The 18409-nt window shown below is 42.9% G+C and overlaps 1 protein-coding gene across 5 annotated transcripts in view; it reads right to left on the bottom strand.

The window, feature by feature from the left end:
* Window positions 1-18409, bottom strand: part of SCMH1 (Scm polycomb group protein homolog 1) — a 44328-nt gene that overhangs the window by 15051 nt on the left and 10868 nt on the right. For 3 of the 5 annotated variants that reach the window (XM_081868969.1, XM_081868973.1, XM_081868970.1), the window contains 5 exons: window positions 15557-15625; window positions 11754-11824; window positions 9837-10071; window positions 8672-8760; window positions 7036-7279 (listed from right to left, as the gene is read on the bottom strand). In XM_081868969.1, coding sequence (XP_081725095.1) covers window positions 7036-7279; window positions 8672-8760; window positions 9837-10071; window positions 11754-11824; window positions 15557-15625 — 708 coding nt within the window. The remainder of the gene's footprint in view (window positions 1-7035; window positions 7280-8671; window positions 8761-9836; window positions 10072-11753; window positions 11825-15556; window positions 15626-18409) is intronic. The other 2 variants (XM_081868971.1, XM_081868972.1) reach the window with 1 other exon arrangement.

The raw sequence follows: 18409 nt of genomic DNA, 5'->3' as shown, positions 1-18409 counted from the left end.
TCTAGATAGGTCTCTGGCCTGATCCAATAGGTCTCTTCTTATGTTAGCACCCCCCCTAACCCTGAGACAGGATCATTTGTGAAGCATACTTTAGGGATAAGATACTCTCATATAATCCTGTTTTATTAGCTGCATTTTGAGCAACCTTATCATATGCCTTTCCAATTATTCTCATGAGGTTTCTTTCTGCTTCTTTAAGGTTACAGCACTAAATGTTGGCTTCCTTTTACTGATTATTACAAGATCCTGCATTTTTATATCTCCTAACCTTTCTGCTGCTCAAAAAGAGGCAAGTTATGAAAAACCTGTTCCTCCCTCCAACATATAAGGGAATCATGGAAATTAGTGCTAAGTACGACGACCCCATCCTTTTGCACTACTCGAGAATCTGGCTTGTTTATTGACAATACTTGTTTTGAAGTTAGCAGTGTTTCCGGATGCTTTGTAGTCAGTGGCAGCCAAACCAACTACAGCATGAAGAACAGTCGGCTGGCCCAGGCAAGCCGCTTATTAGCAGAGGTGAGGTGCAAAGCACCTGCCCCCCGCCAGCACACCTGCAGTGAAGTTTAATATGGAGGGGTGGAGAGGTCCTTCACCCAGCAGTTTAGCAAGCTGCTGGGAGAGGTGCCTTTCCAACACAGGAGAAGGACAGAGGTGTCAGATCTCACTAATTCTTCTGGACCTCTAGTCTTTCCATACCACTGACCACAGCATACTTCTGGATAGGCTCTCGGGGTTGGGAGTTAAGAGGCATAGTGTGCCATGGGAACACTGATTTAAGTTTATGCCTGGGAACTACTTCTCAGCCTCAGGGTGTTTGTGGGGTTCTGCAGGTTCCATCTAGTCTCCCATGCTTTTTGATATCTATATGAAACCTTGGTCACCTGGGGATTTGAGGTGAGGTGCTATCAACATGTTGATGATATCTAGCCCTAATTCTGCCTTTGCTCACACTCACAGAGGGCTGGATGAGGGCCAAACAAAGGAGCTTGATCCAGGCAAGATGGTGGTTCTGCAGTTAGGTAAGTAGTTTGTTCAAAGAGATGGATAAAGTTTTCACTCCAGATCTGGCTCCTTGATCCAACTTTTGACACTGAAGGCCTGAGTAGCTTCTGTGCCAAGCAGCCCCCCCCCTTTTAAGCTTAGGCTGGTTGCCTTTGCTGGACAGAGACTGCCTGGCCACAGTTTTTCATTGTCTATCTTGGACCACCTACTGTAATGCAATATATGTAGGGTTGACTTTAAAGAATGTTGGGCAGCTGATTGCAACCACTCATAACTCAAATGGCTACAGTCTGTTTCCAAACAAATTTAAAGTGCTGCTTCTTAGTCCTAAAACCCCAGACAGCTTAGGACCCAGGTACCTAAGCGGACACTTGCTTGTATACAAACCTTGAGTTTGTTTTAGAGACTCTGCTCCAAGTTTCCCTACCAGTCAAGATAAGGCAGGTAGCAACTAAAGAGCAGAGCCTGCTTTGTGGAATTCCACTGCAAGAGAAGCCACCCTGATGCCAACATCCTGTCAGTACCAGCTAAAGACATTTCTGTTCTCCCTTATTTTAAACTGTATTACTTTAAGCATGTTGTAATTTATTGTATTTTAATTTTGTATTTCGTTTTGTAAACTACTGTGGAAGTTTCCCTGAAAGGCAGCATAAAAATATTTTAAACACACCCATACCCTCTGTCATTCTAACACTGTCCAAGGACTTAACTCTCTGAAGTAGTCAGTGGGTACAGTACAAAACAGTCTGACAACAGGTTGCCCACAAGGTTTGGAAAGCTGCCTGTTCACAGAATTCCCACTCGTATTCAGCTGCAAGCCAAATGCCTAGAAATGATATTCTCTTTCTAGGAAGGACTAAAGAACAACTTAACTCCCAACACTGAATCTTTTGCTCCCACATAAGTCAGCCAGCCCCCAAGATTCTGCTTGAAAGAGGACACATGCAATGAACACTAGAAATACAACTAAAAACAAATGTCAAAATCTGTTACCTTTCCGTCAGAGGCAATTCTACAGTGTCACTTCGACTTATTCACCTCCTAGTAGTCCAACTGAAGGCACGCTACCCTAAATGGAAGAGGTGGTGTAGACGCTTACAGGTCTTCTTACAGAGATCCCACTTTCCTTAATTTCTACCTGAAGCTGTTCTCCCTTCCAGGCAAATGAAGTAAAGCTTGCCGGGCACTTAATCTGTACACAATTGTTTGGAAAAAAATGGCTGACAAATACAAGAAGAATGTATGGTGCCACTTAACGCATCTCCATGGCAACTTAAAAACGATTAACTTTTGCTTGCCTGCTGAGCAGAGTAAAGTTGTGTTGAAAAGGCTGACTGCATTAACGGGAACAAAGGAAACTGGGGCAAGCGTCTGCAATTATGATCTCTGCTGTACCCACAGTAACGTTCATCGCCCTTGGCACAGCAATGAAGGGAGTGCATCCTTTCTTAGGTCTCCTTTGCTTGGCAAGATCTTAGTGCGTTCCTGCCAGCTGGGATAGTGCCAAGGCAGAAACTCCACTCCTCTGCATTCCAGATCTCCTGATAAAGTGGAAGACTGCCTCTGGCTCACAGTCTGCCCAAGGACAGTTAACTCTTGCAGTCCTGCCACTCGGCTGCTGTATCCAAGAAACTTCCTCTCCATTATTGTAATGGTAATATTATTTATTTCCCAACTTTTCCTCAAATTGGGACTCAACACGGCTTTCACAGATTAAAACAAGACAGATACAATAATAACCATTAGTGCTGTCCAGTTCCACTAGGGTTTAAGATTGTCATGTTAACTCCCAAAAGTAAAGCTTTATGATGTGGTCCAATGGTGTATATGGCAAATATTCAGAAACTCTGTGAATGTTACTCTTTATCCTTTTAATCTTTTAGGAGGTTAATGGTAAAAATGTCAGAAAACCTGACAACCACCACCACTTGCCTTAGGTGACTGTTTTAATTTCATCATTGTTTGCTTATAATCGCCCCCCCCATCCCCTATGTAAGACAAGACAGGCCTCTGTGCAAGACAGCACAGATGATCACATGCTACATCAGATTTCTTCTCTTTATCACTATTGTCCAATGCCATTTCTGTGAGCTGGAAACTTTCACCATGGGCAATTAAAAATGTACAAAGAAAGATGACTTGCGTATCACCAGAGATAAGGGCGTGTAAAGAAAATATACTGATGCAGACAAAAACCTTGTGTAAAATATTGTAAATTTGGTGTAAGGGGTTTGGTGGGTGGGATTAGAATTCGGTGGCCACAGGCCAAAAATGATTAGAACTCCATGAGGCCCAGAGCTGCCAATGCAAGAGGGGTGTAAGGGGGCCATCAGCTGCCATAATGGGCCACTTTGAAAGATGGGTATTGAGGTGTTGGGTTGACAGACTCCCTTCTTTCTGAAAATGACCACCCGACAAAACTAGCTACATATTAAGAGAGAAGGAGGATAACTGGGATCATGTTCTGAAGGGATCCAGTGGTTCTGAAGGGATCAAATGGTTTCAAATATTCTCCTAAATGTCAGAGAAGACTATGTTCTAAATATTTAGCAAGTGCCTTGCTATGTACCAATAAACGATATGCACCACTAGATGACAGAAGCAAGGATGAAACTACATGGACTTAGTAAAATCCTTTAGTCATTCTTCAGACTTTCTGATCAGAGGTTTCTAATACTTTCCAGAAATTTCAGAATTTTCTTAAATGGAGAACCTAGTAGTTATTATACATGCAAACACACAAGCACACACGATCAGGAACTAGGAACTAGGATCAGGAACTAGGATCACAAAGACTTACACATTGGCCCTGGACATAAAAGCCTCCACCTAGATGATACAGAAAGTTATCTACTTGGTTACTATATGACTCCATCTTCTTGATGTTTCCTTACCTGTTAATTATGCATTTCACACAATGGCATTTTATATGACCTTTCACACAATGTAAAAGCCAATTCTAGAAATCTAGCCCATGTTTAGCATTCATTTCCATGTTAATTATTTCCAGGGGGGAAAAAAATCTGCTTGCAATCTTGGCAACCTGGAAAATCACGGGAGTTTGGACTTGTAAGATTCCTGCAGTTTTTAGAGATCATGCCCCACTGCTCATGTAATGAAATTTTGGCAGGTATTTTGGCATACTACATGATGAATCACAGGGGAACAGAAGCGCATATGCATAGAAAGAGTGGGAGAGTGGCGATATTAGTTGTGACAACCACAGATACTGGTGTGAATGAAATATAGCATGACATGGTGGCATGTTGATCATAGCCACAGTTCCATAATGCAACAGGTAATGCACTATAAAAGGAACACCAGGAACCAGAACAGAAGTACTAGCATTATAATCAGTAAAACTAACGTAATAAATCCCACACCTGAATGCAGCCTATGTATCTGAAGTTGGTGGCTCCCGTGAGCGGAAGATGGACAGGTGGATACTCTGCTCCCTCTAGTGCTAAAGAAGCAAAAATACTCGATTTTTTTTTACACCTAAGTCAAGTTATTGGGATGGGCTGAGAACATAAATAGTTAAATTAAGTTCACATATATAGAACTCCAGAACCCTTGAGAACCCATGCTTTCTAGCCATTATATTTTTAATATCTTAGCTACTGGAATATTAGCTCTTAAAGCAATAGCTGAAGCTTTGAGAGGAGTCATATGTGGATTTGAGGTAGCCCTAGCGTATAGGAAATAAATGTTCTCCGTAAGAACATAATAAGAATCTGCTGGATCAGGCCAATGGCTCATCTAGTCCAGTTTCCTTTTCTCACAGTGGCCAACAAGATGCCTTTGGAAAGCAGGACCTGAGCCCCAGAGCACTCTCCCCTCCTGCTGTTTCCACCAGCTTGCATTTGCTAGCATACTGCCTCTGACTGGAGTAGCCACTGGTAGTATGCTGGGTTCCATGATCCAGAAACTGACATGGTCTGGGAAAGGATGTAGAAGTGGGGAACCACCAGCCCATGGGTCTAATAAGGCCCATCATGCCTTCCCATTTGGTGTGCAAGGCCATTTTGGCCAAACTACACCCACGTGCCCTACACCCAATGTCATGCAACTTCTGGTATGGGACATATAGTCAAAAGGGGTTTGCAGCCACCTTCAAAACCTTGTGTGAAGGACTTTGCAAGCCCCCAAAATCAACTGATAGGTTTTGCACACTGCTTAGCAAGGGGCTTCAGGAGATCTGACAATCTGCTGATCATCAGGTCTTGTGACACGCCATGCAGTGGCTCAGTCATGTGGTCTTTAATTGTCAGGTCTTGTGGAGTCCATTGCAAAGCACTCTGCAAGGACTCTGCAAGATCTGACAAACAATTACCGTATTTTTCGCCCTATAGGATGCACTGTCCCATAAGGCGCACCTAGTTTTTTGGGGGGGAAATAAAGGAGAAAAAATTATCCCCCCCCCAGGTGCGGGGCTGGGGCGGGGGAGGCCCAAGCTTCCCCCGCCCCAGCCCCCAAACAGGCAGCTCTCTGCAAGCCGTGGGAGCCCAGCGCTGGCTCCCGCTGCTTGCGGAGAGGTCCGCGAAGCCTGGACGTGCTGAGCTCAGCGCACGCAGGCTTCGGCATGCAGGCAACTCTCCGCAAGCAGTGGAAGTGCTCCCGCTGCTTGCGGAGAGGTCCGCGAAGCCTGCAGAGCGAGAGGGGTCGGTGCGCACCGACCCCTCTCGCTCTCCAGGCTTCAGCGAAAGCCTGCATTTGCCCCATAGGATGCACACACATTTCCCCTTCATTTTTGGAGGGGGAAAAGTGTGTCCTATAGGGCAAAAAATACTGTTCTTGTGGAACACTTTGCAGGCTGCAAATTTTCCCAAAGGGTTGGCCCACCAGCCATGTCTGACCCACCACCCAGATTCAGTTCCCCATCTCTGGAGCAGATATTCCCTTAGAAACCCAGAATATAAATCAAGGGCGGGGTGGGGGGGCAGTAACAAAGCAACATTGAGCACACCTTTCAACTGATACCAGATGTATTTTCACAATTAAAACAGAGCTCATTGATATACAAAGAGCTGCATTTTTCTTGAAGCACTGCCCAGTTTGGAAGAGAAGAGAACACCCTTGAACTTCTGGTTCAGAAGAGTTGACAAGCACAAGTAACTGTAGGGGCAATTCCTATGTTGGCATTCTCTAGTCTGAACAGTTAATGGGATTATTAGGGTTGGTAAAGACAGCATAGAACAAGAAGACAGTTATGCATGGTCCTGTACAATCCTTTTTTGGGCATGCTTCCAGCCAGGATTCCACAAATCGCTAGGAAAGAATGCTTCAGGCCCTCTGCCATCACTCACCTGCCCTTGTCAGGGCATCAACAGCACACAGATCCTCTCCCCCAAGTTATCTGAAATTGCAGATAACCCAAGCTTCAGCTTTCTCTGAAGCTCATTTGACCAGCCTTCCCCCATGTTTGCCCAAGGACTTGGAGGACAGGAGGGAGATATCTGCACTACTTCTGCCTACTCCAAAGTGCAATGCAAGACACATGCACTCATGCACTCTGCCAATGTTCTCTGCACATTTTAAGAGGATGCAGGGAATAGGCTGATAACTACCACAAACAATGGCTGATTGAGCCAAGCCAAGATTTACAAACTATTGCTTCAAAAGTTCACTGCAGTAATGTACAATCAATATTATGGGAAGCTGCTGTGAGGAGCCAGCCTTAACGAGAAGGATCTATGGAGAATATAAGCTGCAACATGCTTAAAGAGAGAGAGAAAGCACAGAGACATGGCAAAATATTTTTGTGCTTGACATAGCTTCCACCACAACCATGACTATACTGGGAAGATTTCAAAGCATCCCATTTGATAAACGTCCACAGAATCCAATGCCGCAACAGAGAGTGCAAAAGACAACACGAACAAAGTATTAGCTCACTTTTTAAAAACTATGTTAAACCAAAATACATAACCCTCCATCAAAGATATGAGCACAATGATATGTTGCCAGTCCATAGCCAACTATTACCCATTTCAGGGGTGAAATGTAGTAATGCTTTGATAGGACTCTTACCTTTCGTTCCAGGGGGCTGCAAGTTGTCACCGGTCAGTGAACACCAACCAACTGGAAAGATGTCGCGAGAATCGTAACGGCACCAGTAATCAAAGGCTCCCCTCCAGCCATCAAAAGTGATGAGGACCTCAGAACCCCGCACCTCACCAATGGTGGCAGGGCAGATGAAATGTGGGTTTTTCCTATCTACAGCCTCCAGTTTCATCCCCATCTTAAAGAAATTCTGGGATGGAGATGGTGGCTCCTAGGAGGGGGAAGGTACAAGAAAAAGGACCAGATGCAACTCTATTAATACGCATATGTGTGCATGTACACACACAGCTTACTTTACAGACCTATTCTGCTGACTTAGAAGTGCACCCATTAGCCCTTGTTTCCCAGCAGCTGCTGCACAAGGAATCAGATAAAGGCTACTGGTGGGCTAATTTATAGAACTTAATTGCATCACAGGCCAGGTTCAGATGGAATGTTGAACTTTGGCTTATTTTTCTTAAACCTGGTTAAATTCTACGTTCAAACAACAGTACCTTCATTCATTTTCTACTGTCAATTTAGCTTTCAAATTGGGAGCTTAATCCAGGAAGTTGCTAACTGCAGTTCATACACTTGTCTTTCCTAAGTCCAAGCCAAGTTACCCTGATGAAGGGTTGGTTAAGAATAACAAAGGAGGGCTGTATGGAACACTACTGGGGGAGGGAAAGCACATAGTGCAATGCAGTAGCAGGAGTAGCACTCTGTGCATCACACATTAACCTGGTTCACTGGAACCTGAGGTCCTCCAGATATTGCTGTACTACAACTCCTAACATCCCTGACCACTGGTCATGCTAGCTGGGAAAGATATGGGATCCCCAATAACTTCTGGAATGCAACATATTTACCACCCCAGCGTTACAGTAACCAGGGAAAGATTACACCCAGTATAAAAACAACTAGAGCAGTGTTTCCCAACCTTTGGTCTCTAGCTGTTTTTGGACTACATTTCCCACCAGCCCTGACCACTGGTACTGCTAGCTAGGGATGATGGGAGTTGTAGTCCAAAAGCAGCTGGAGACCCAGGGTTGGGAAACACTGAACTAGAGTTCAATGTTATGTCTAAATGGGGACATTGAGAGTTCTAGCCCCCTACACCATCCTGTCAAACCTTGGTCCTCTGGCATACCTTGTGATGCCCTGCTGCCAACCTTTTGCTGAATTATTTTCTCCCTTTTACTCTCCACAAATATAATTTTCAATCTTGCCGTTTCACATCCCTACTTTCCATCTGTGCTCATGTTCATATTGCTCTTATCCCATCTTGCTCCTGCCCCAAATCTGATCCCCCTTTGCCTTCTGACTAGACCCAATCCTTCTGTGACTTACCTCTTTGGCCAACATACCTCCCTCCCCCACCTGTTAAGTTATTAAGTGTGCCATTCATGACACCACCACATCAAACTTAGGGACTTCATACAAACATTCACTTCCATTCTTTCAGAAACTTAAGAGTCTTGCTATCTATATTCTCTGAACAGAAGTACTGTTAATGAGGAGGAGTGGAACAAAGCCTCAACCCCCACTCCTTCCAGGCAAATGGAGAACCAAACTCATAAGCACATCAAAGCTAGCTACATTGTCTTCAGAACAATGGCTATACCTTGTGGAAAATCCTAACAGGCGCCATTTCTGCTCCATTCAGAGTCTTCAGGAGAAACATGGGCCAAGAAGAAGCATTCAGTCGAAACCCTGCAACAAACAGAGGTGGAGGCCATAAAAAGCGTAGTAGCAGCTTTCAGTTCTCTCCATCCTTCCATCATGAAGGTACCTTGATGTCTTCATCATAACATTTAGCAAATGTACTGAAAATCAAGGAATATTTCTCTTGAGAGAGTCTAAGGAAGCTTAGTTTGCACCATACTATTGGTTGGACTTTTTGTTGATGCAACTACTTGAGTATACCAAGATTTTCTAATAGGTAACATAAGCAAAACTTGGAAATAAATGCAATAGTATTTTAAGAATGTAAACTGGTGTTTTATAGTGGGCTTAATCATGACATCACAGCTAACACAACCCTCTTATTGTAATCCATTGTGGACCCATTCTGCTGGGAAATTAGAAGAACTTTCCTGAAAACTTCAGCTGCTGTCACTTTTGACAGTGAACTACAGTAAAGCAAGTGATCTGCCCTGTACAGCCTCAGGCACACTTGTACAGAAGAGTGTATTACGGGTCCTCCTGCACATTTAAATCTGCTCTTAATTCAGAGATGCAGAGCCACTAGCATGGCTACCTGTGGTCAGTAACAAGTGCTAGGGCAGGGGTGAGCAAACTTTTTCAGCAGGGGGCCGGTCCACTGTCCCTCAGACCTTGGGGGGGGGGGCTAGACTATATTTTTTGGGGGGAAATGAACGAATTCTTATGCCCTGCAAATAACCCAGAGATGCATTTTAAATAAAAGCACACTTTCTACTCATGTAAAAACACCAGGCAGGCCCAGAGATGCATTTTAAATAAAAGGACACAAACACGCTGATTCCCGGACCGTCCGTGGGCCGGATTTAGAAGGTGATTGGGCCGGATCTGGCCCCCAGGCCTTAGTTTGTCTACCCATGGCCTAGAGGAAACCAGGCAGGGAAGAAACATGAGTGGAGCATACAGTAGATACCTCTAAGTAAGCCTCCCTTCTCCAGAGCACTTCATATATTCAGATGTCATATCACTGTTTACTGCAATTCCAAAGCTCTTTTGATCACTTGGAATCTAGAAGACATGATTATAGCATAAATGTAGCCCTTGGGGCAAACAAGGTTTCAACTCACCTAAAGGAGGCTGCAACATCCCTCCATTCTTTTCACAGTTGCCAATAGGCTGGATTTCTGCAGAATCCACCAGACGCCAGAAGTCATTCTTATTATCACTGCCATCCAGGCGCAATCGGAGGCGGGCACCTGTCAATCCCACCACAGTAGCAATACAAGTGGAAGTGGTGTTCCTGGGGTCCTGGGCTTCTAGCTTCATGCTGATCTTGAATTCATTGGAAGGTGGGGTGTACGACTGAGGAGAACAAGGCTTTCAGCGTGACTTGAGTGATACATTTTTCTTCCCTCCCAAACCTCCTCCTTATTCCCTGAATTGTTCCCAGCACCTGAATGCCAAGAGCATATTAGAACTGGATGTCACAGTAGGCAATGAAAGAGAAGCAAGGGTAAGGAACAAGTCAAAGAAATTCAGTCATCAACATGGTAAAAATTCTCCTCCAAAATGTTCATTTACAGCCACTAAACCCCAAAATTCTCTTCTTTTCCCATTATTTTTGCTTTTGAAATAAAACACCGCTGTCTTTCCATTCAAGAGAAATGGAAAGCCTTCTCTGTGGCAGCACCTATATTTCAGAATTAACATTAGGCAGGCACCTTTGCCATTCTGTTCAAGATGCCTGCTAAAACCCTTTTTAGTTAAACAAGTCTATCCACTTATAATTTAACATTTTCTATTAAAATTTTGTTGATTTTATCTGTGGATTGTTGATAATTGTTTTATATTGTTTTATGTATAGTACATTGCTTAGAGAACCTTTTGATTAAGAAGTTTATGTCTATTAAAAAATCTAAATGAGCTCAAGTCAACCTGTCATGCTTTGTTAATGGTCCTTAACCCTGAGCTTGCACATCACAGCACTATGCTTATCTCCTTGATCAGGCACTCTTGGGTTCATTGGACGCTGACTTTTCTGAGTCCATCTAGCCCACTATTGCTTACTTTGACTGGCAGCAGCTTTTCATCTTGCACCTGACAAAGTGGGCTTCAGTCCACAAAATCTTATGCCATAATGAAATTTGTTGGCTGTTAAGGTGCCAAAAGGTTCTTTGGTTGCCTTGGTAGTTTTTTGGGCTATCAACATCTAGAAGGGGCAAACGGGACAAGCTCCCCCTGAAATTTTCAAGGAGGGGGCTGGGTCCCATCAGTATTTTGCATCACTTGCGCAAGCTGTGTGGTGTGCGCACAGCACATCAGCACCTCACACACTAGTGATGTCAGCACGTCGCCAGCCCCCTAAATCGTGCAGGCAAGCTGACGCATCTGGCTATCAGACAGAGTTCTTTCAAATTATCTCCAAATTAATCCAATTTAATTGCACATGTCAAGGATCAAACCTGGGATAGTGTGCATTCAACAATACTTAAAACTTGGCTTGGAGTCCTACTGTACTCTTGGACCTCCATTTCCTACCGACCCAATTTGCTAGCAAATCAAACCCAGGCACTATGCTACCTTCAAAATTCACATATTTTTGTCTAGGCTTCACCTATAAGGCAGACACTTTCATTAGAAAGCATTTTAAAATTGTAGCCAAAGATGATGCCCAAACAATCATCTCATAACTCAAGGAACTACAACAAATGTTTATTTTAACTTTAGACCTAAAGGAAACTAATGTCAGCACATGCAATGATCCAGATACATACATAGTCCAAGCAGGGAGAAATCTAATGTTCCTGTTCAAACCTACCTGTGAACAAAGGTTCCTGAGCTATTTCACCAACCTTAAAGGTCATGTGACTGCACCTTTATTTAAAAAGCTCTGTTCTGTTATATATTTTACAACCGGGTACCTGCATCGGTTGCTCTTCCCCCACAAAGAGAAGGTACAGGAGTTTATTCCACACTTGTCCATGAGCTGTCTAGAAGCTGACCCCTTCATCCCAACTCTTTTACAACATGGAATGCTCCATTACCTGCTTGAAGCAATGGGCAGGAGCAGGGATGGAGCATGTTTCTTTCAAGTATCTATCCCAGGCAAAGTGACCTGTGTAAAGGAGAAGAAAAAAAAGACTGCAATGGAACTTTTGAGAATAATTCTGGAAAATGACCAGTCTTTATAAGAACTTTAATGAAATACCTATAAATGTATTAGCTATTAGGCAGGGGAGCTGATCAAAATGAATTGCACAATGATAACAATTTCAAGTTCAAAAGATCACAATGAATTGTTTGGGCTGAGAGTACAGAATTACCAATTGTGGTATAGAAACTTAAATTAAGTCTAAAGTCAACCACAAAAGCTTTGTACCTGAATCCTAGTCTATGTATCTATTCATGTATTGCACGTATCTTCAAGCTTTTCAGACCCAGGACGCACTTTTAACTCAAACAAGCATCTTTTACCATATATTTGCATGGTGCTAGCACTCCTGTTGTGACCTAGCTTGGATCAGGACACAACCCACTAGTGGGTTTCAATCCCCCAATTGAAGACCAGGGATATAACTGCAGTTATATCTTGCTCCATCTCCCACAGGCACACACAGCAGCTGACATACAGTATGGTTCATTTGCTTCAGTTGTAGAACTGCATGCAGCACTTTTACATTATTCTCTCAACATTCTTAAGGTTTTCTCCATGCCTTAAGAAGCCAAAGAGACCTCAAGATGACTCATACACTTAGTAGCTGACAAAGTCAGTCAGCCAAGCTGGAGAGGGCACAGCTACATGTTATAAGGAACAGGAAACTCCAGTCCAAAATAGCAGCCACGGTCAAATTCCTTCCCTTTTCCACTTTTTAATGTGAAGTCCAAATTGTTCATAACTTACTCAGGGCCCTGGCATCATTCGAACAACCTCCATATATCCAGTTATAACCTCCATATATCATTGGCTGCTGCAGCCAGTGTCAAAGAAATGAATGCCACGCAGATGTCAGAACAGTGAACACAGCAACTAGATGTTAAGGATTGAGAGGGAGGGAACTTAACACACACAACTAGCTGCTAGTTTGAGCAGCACCTCTCTAAAGTCTTCCCTTTTTATTGCCCAATACAGTGAAAACAGAGGTCTTCTTGGTTATTCAGATGTAACAGAACAAATATAGTACAGAGTCGGAGGGGGATCCTTTCTTTTTTATTTTAAATGCTAGGATTCTTACATGCAATCCTAAGCATGTTTTGTAAAAAGTGAAGTCTACCAATTTAGGGCCCTATCTTTCAAGAGAGAATATTCAAGATTGCAGCCTTTATCTGTATGTCTTACACAGTAACTGGCCTGCAAGTGGCATAATAGCTTTTTAAACTGCTTGCACATGCCACACTACTGTAGACAGATTATGCCCACATTTCACCTGCCAGCAATTCCTAGGTAAAGAAACCAAAGAAACTAATCCCTTTTACTTTTTTACATTTAGTAATGGCCCATCTCTGGTATGGAGCACCACAGTACAACTAGAACATGTCTTTACAATGCAGAAAACCTGTTTTAGCCCACTAAACAATTAGCAGAATGCTATTTTGTTTCATGTGATAGCCTCATGGTATTTTGATAAACTGTCCATCTTATTTTGTATAGGTCCCCTTTTTCCTGAGGACTTGTCCACACAGAGCCACATGGAGGGTGGCATACTATGAGATGAGAGCAAAGTTAATTTAATGGAAGAAACCAATTGTACATTAATGTTACAGTGACTCGCTATGCAGAACAGCCGATACACAGGAAAGGAAGCTACTTTATAACAGGTCAGACCACTTGTCTATCTATATCTGGGGTAGTCAACCTTTTTTTACCTACCGCCCACTAATGCATCTTTCTTTATGGTAAAATTTCCTTACCGCCCACCAGTGCTCGATGGAAGGAGGATTTAGTTTGTACTGTAGAACCCCCTAGTGCCCACCTGAAATCCTGCAACGCCTACTAGTGGGCGGTAGGGATCTGGTTGACAACCCCTGATCTATATAGTCCAGTATTGTCTACTCTGCCTGGCAACAGTTCTCTGGGATCTCAGGCAGAGGTCTTTCAAATCACCTGCTAACCAACTAATTTGATTTTTAAAAAGTCAAGGGCTTTCTTCCCCACTCAGTGATAATGGGTTTGCATTTGCTAAACTTTACTCTGTTATTCACTGATCCAAGAGTGTCCCAGGTTGGCATTAACTGTGAGTTGTTAGCCAAAAGGATTGCCTGTACAAGATAAGCTAGTGATTTCCCTCCATTTCTTCCTTCAACTTCATTTTCTGCCTTATTTATCACCCTTCTTATCTCAAGAGATTGTAAGAGTGCAGGCAGAGGATGACTCATGCTTTTAATTTTTGGAAAGCACCTAGGTTTGAGGCAATTTATAACTCATATTATAACTCATTCAGGCAAACTAGATTTTCACCAGGCAATAACAATCCCCTCTGTTGATAATTACCAGAGAAATAAAGGAACAAAATACTAATTCTTTATCATGGCAGTTGGATGGTACACTGGCAAAGCCAATTAGGAAAATTGGCACGGCTGGTGCAGCCATTTTAACTTGCTAATCATGTGGTCTCTAGGCCTGTTCACCTGGTACCTTTAAACTGATTTTGTTGGTGCTTTTATTCCTGTCAATTGATGTTTTTTTGCTGCTGCCTTTATTTCCTCAGAAGCCACATATTCTGCACAAGCTGTAGGCCATATCATGCTCTTGCATGGGATTGAAAGACTGTGAATCCTCATAGGAGTTTGAGCACAGAAACACTGAAGTGTAACTCATTAAGTTTAATCGCATTTATACAGAAAGGCAGCATGCATGCAGAGGTACAGTGGTAGCAGAAACACACCACAGTGATTATACTGAAAAAGGTCCCACCGTGACAGAACTACTGCCTTTGGACAAAGCAGAGTGAAGCCACGATAACCAGCAAATTAATTAGGAGCTCTTTGACTTGTCTGTGTCTTCAAAGTTAGCCACAAGTTAGCCTTTTGTCACTGAGGGATTCCGCTGCTGATATTCACTGAAATCTAGGTTTTGAACAGTGTGTGTTTCAGTGCCTTGGATGCCAGACATTGAGGATGATCTTGGACAGCAAGATTCCATGTTGTTGTGGAGCAACCAAAGAAAATCCCTCTTTAGGCTGGTTCACATATGCCATGTTCCACATGATAACTGCAACATCAAATGGAGACCTCCACATGTGAACAAGCTATCCTAAATCCATCAAGTCTCAAATATTTTGTATCACCTCAGACACACTGCTTCTTGATGGAGTTACTCTGTAAGTTCAGTTCCAAGTCAACCAGAGACATACATGTATGCGTGAACCAGTCCTATGTACCTGTGCTGCAAGGATGCATTCTCACAAACTATTTGCAGAGAAGGGCCCCACTGCAATTACAGCATAATCAGGTATGCTAATAAAGAAGATGCAAACAGATCTAGAATTATCAAATTTTGCACAGCTGCTCTGTGCAAAGCTCTTTAGGACTAAAAAGCTGATATCCCTCCTTCAACTTGGTTTGATTTAGGAGTAATAGCTCACTGGCCGGGTATTTGCTCTGACTGAATCCTTGGCATCTCTATTTAAAAGATTTCGGGAAAATGGATTAGGGAAGAGGGCTGCCTGAGACCTTGAGGCAAGAAAGACCAATGATCTGACTCAATATATGACAGCTTCACATGTTGACATGACCCATTAAAAGTTTATATTACCTTCTCTATATTCCTTCACTTTTGTGGTCAGAAGAAAACTCACTAGCTGCTCTTCTAACAAAGGGGAACAGAAAAGAATGTGGATCTGATTCATACCTTGGTACTGAGACGGAGGTTCTGACAGGCACCCATACTTGTGCTTTTTGCCATCTTTCCAGTCTATTGCTAAGACCAAAGAGAGAGAATAACCTCACATAGAGCTTTTCCTTCATCAGCAAGAAACTATGCTCCATGTTGCCTACTGTTTCTTGGTCAACCGCAAGCAGATTTACCCTTCAATGTATAAGTGTCACTGTTTGGACCAAAATTCCCTTCAAACTAATTATGCTAGAAGTATAATGAAACCAACTGCATGCTAACATATAATGAGATGTTTAAAATATTGAGTTTCAGAGGCCAACCTCAAATTAGGAGATCTGCCCTTTTCCACAAAGGTCACAACAGTCAGTGGGAAAATTTATTTTCCTTAGTTTCTGCTTATTTGTCTGATCCCTGCCAGCTGCAAAACACAGCAAAGACACTGCTGAGAACTGAAGAAAAAGCTCCATGCCCATGTCCAAATGGCCAAGTCAATATCCTTCTGATGTGACAGGATGCAAGCTGATGAAAACAGGATGCCACTTTGCTGTATCTAGTTTGTAACCCTACAGTCCTCCTCCCTGTGCAGCCTCTGGTAATTCACACAGAAATAGGAGAGTGGTGTGTCAGGGGATGGGGAGAGAACAGAATTAAGAGACTTAAGTAATTTATCAAGTGAGGCCTTGATCAATCAATATAGCCAACACAAACTTCTGAGCACTTGATGAAGATGCTGAAACATTAACAGAAGTTTCATTGTGAGCCAAATAGCAAACTGGATTGCCAGGAGAGTTGTGGAGACTGACTGTCATCTAGAACATGAAAAAGTGCTTGAAATGCTAGTAATGGTGTTGCAAAATCAGGGGGAATGGGGGGGGGGGGATAAAATTGAAAAAACAGCTTCTATTTCAACTGTTTTCCTTATAAACAGTTGAGACACCTTAAAGACTACCACATTTATTATGATTTATCACATATCCTCCAACCTTGTTAATACAAAATATACAGCACACATTAGTAAATAGCACTATCAAGTTATTTTCATTCCCCACTTTTATCTGAGCCTGAGGGCCACATTCTTTCATGGGCAACCTTCTGAGTGCCGCATACCAGTGGTGTTTGGGGTCAGATGCAATAATGAGCAGAGCAATGGATGGGACTTTTAGGGTTACATTCCAGCCATACAAAAGTCAGAGATTTCTACACAAATACACACCCCTCCATCCTTCTTCCAGGCAAGCAAGAGGAGTTATCACAATTCAAGGACACATTCCAACCAGCAAAGGCATTCAAGGAGTGTGTGACGTGTGGGAGGGTGTGAGGCCTGGGAAAAGTCCCAAGGGCCAAACAGAGACAGGCCTAGAAACTGCAATGGGCCCCTGGGTTAAGGTTCCCCACTCCTGCACTAAGCAGTAAAAGAGGGCCAAAGTGGAAGCAATATTTGTCATACGATATTCCCTTGTGAAGCTGATTTTTCTTCAATAAGTAGTGGGGGGCAGGGGCGACCAGGGGGGACAAACCCCACTAGGTCTGCTATTGGCACCAATGGATGTTTTCCTCCCACTATGAACAGCAGGTATAGTGGGGAAGGCAATTACTATCAGCACCATGTCAGGGACAATACCTTAGCCCATCTTCCCATGCCATGTTCCCAAACCAGCTCACTCTCTAACCACACTAGCTGTTTTTTAAAGAAATAAAGGTCAGCCTGGGAGACCAGGGTTCGAATCCCCACTCAGCCATGAAGCTCACTGGGTGACCTTGGGCTAGTCACCATCTCTTAGCCTAACCTACCTCACAGAGTTGTTGTGAGGATGAAATGGGGTGCAGGAGAAATATGTACATCACCTTGAGATCTTTGGAAGATAAATAAACCGCATAATGGCAAACAACATTTGTTTTGGCCCAAAGGGTTGTGGGGAGAAGTTCCTTTTCTAAAGTAACAAGAAATAATTCAAAAGTGATTCTGATACTTATATGGTAGAAATGTAAGTTGTGGGGCCAGGGGCCATAATTATTAAAAATGCATATAAATAAATATTTACAAAACATGCCTTAATGATGCTTGTTGTTCCATCTCCTCACTCCTAAGTCAATAGGACTTACTTCAGAGTAAACACAAATAGGATTGCTAAACACTCTCTAGGATTCCTTAGAGAGTGGAATCTAATTTTTCATTAAATTTTTATATAGACAAAGCTTTGTTAGGGTCCAATAGATGAAAAAAAGAAGAAAAACAGGGAGCTAAAGACACACAGGAAGTGCACGACAGCTACTGATAAAATAATTCCATTAGAGAAAACAAATACACCTTCAACTGCTTTCTAGAAAGCCAATTGCACTGACAGGAAACGGCCTGGCTAAAAGCACAGGTGCTGCTTTTGAAGCATATTGCATAATATTCATAACCAGAGGTCACAATGGTAGCAGTGGCTGGAGGATACAGATTCCATGAAGAAAATAATCAGCTGAACAGAAGGCTGAAATCAAAGACCAGACAACCACGCTGCAGACTAATCAACCAGCATCACTATTATCAAGTTCTCCAGCTGCCTCTCAGCATGCTCACATAGGCTTCTGTTTTCCTCCATTTACTTTCACACTATTAAAAGGACAAGTGGTGCTAGAGAGGGACTAACTTCTGTAAGATGAACAACTAGAGGTGCAAAAACAACCTGAAAGAAGTGGGGTGGTAGAGAGAGAAGGAGTAGCAGCACCACTGTAAATCAGACAAGGAATTTCCTGGAACAATCCTTGCACTTTGTATGGCATATTTGAATAGAAAGAAGAATCAGATACTACCTTCTTAGCTGGATTTCTTTCCTTCTTTCCTTTATATCAAAATTGCTAGTCAACTGCTCAGAGTCAGGG

The sequence above is a fragment of the Podarcis erhardii genome (assembly GCF_964252035.2).
Source record: "Podarcis erhardii genome assembly, chromosome: 7".
Taxonomy (NCBI): Eukaryota; Metazoa; Chordata; class Lepidosauria; order Squamata; family Lacertidae; genus Podarcis; species Podarcis erhardii.
Note: the sequence above shows the minus strand (reverse complement) of the source record. Positions and strands in the feature narration are given on the sequence as shown.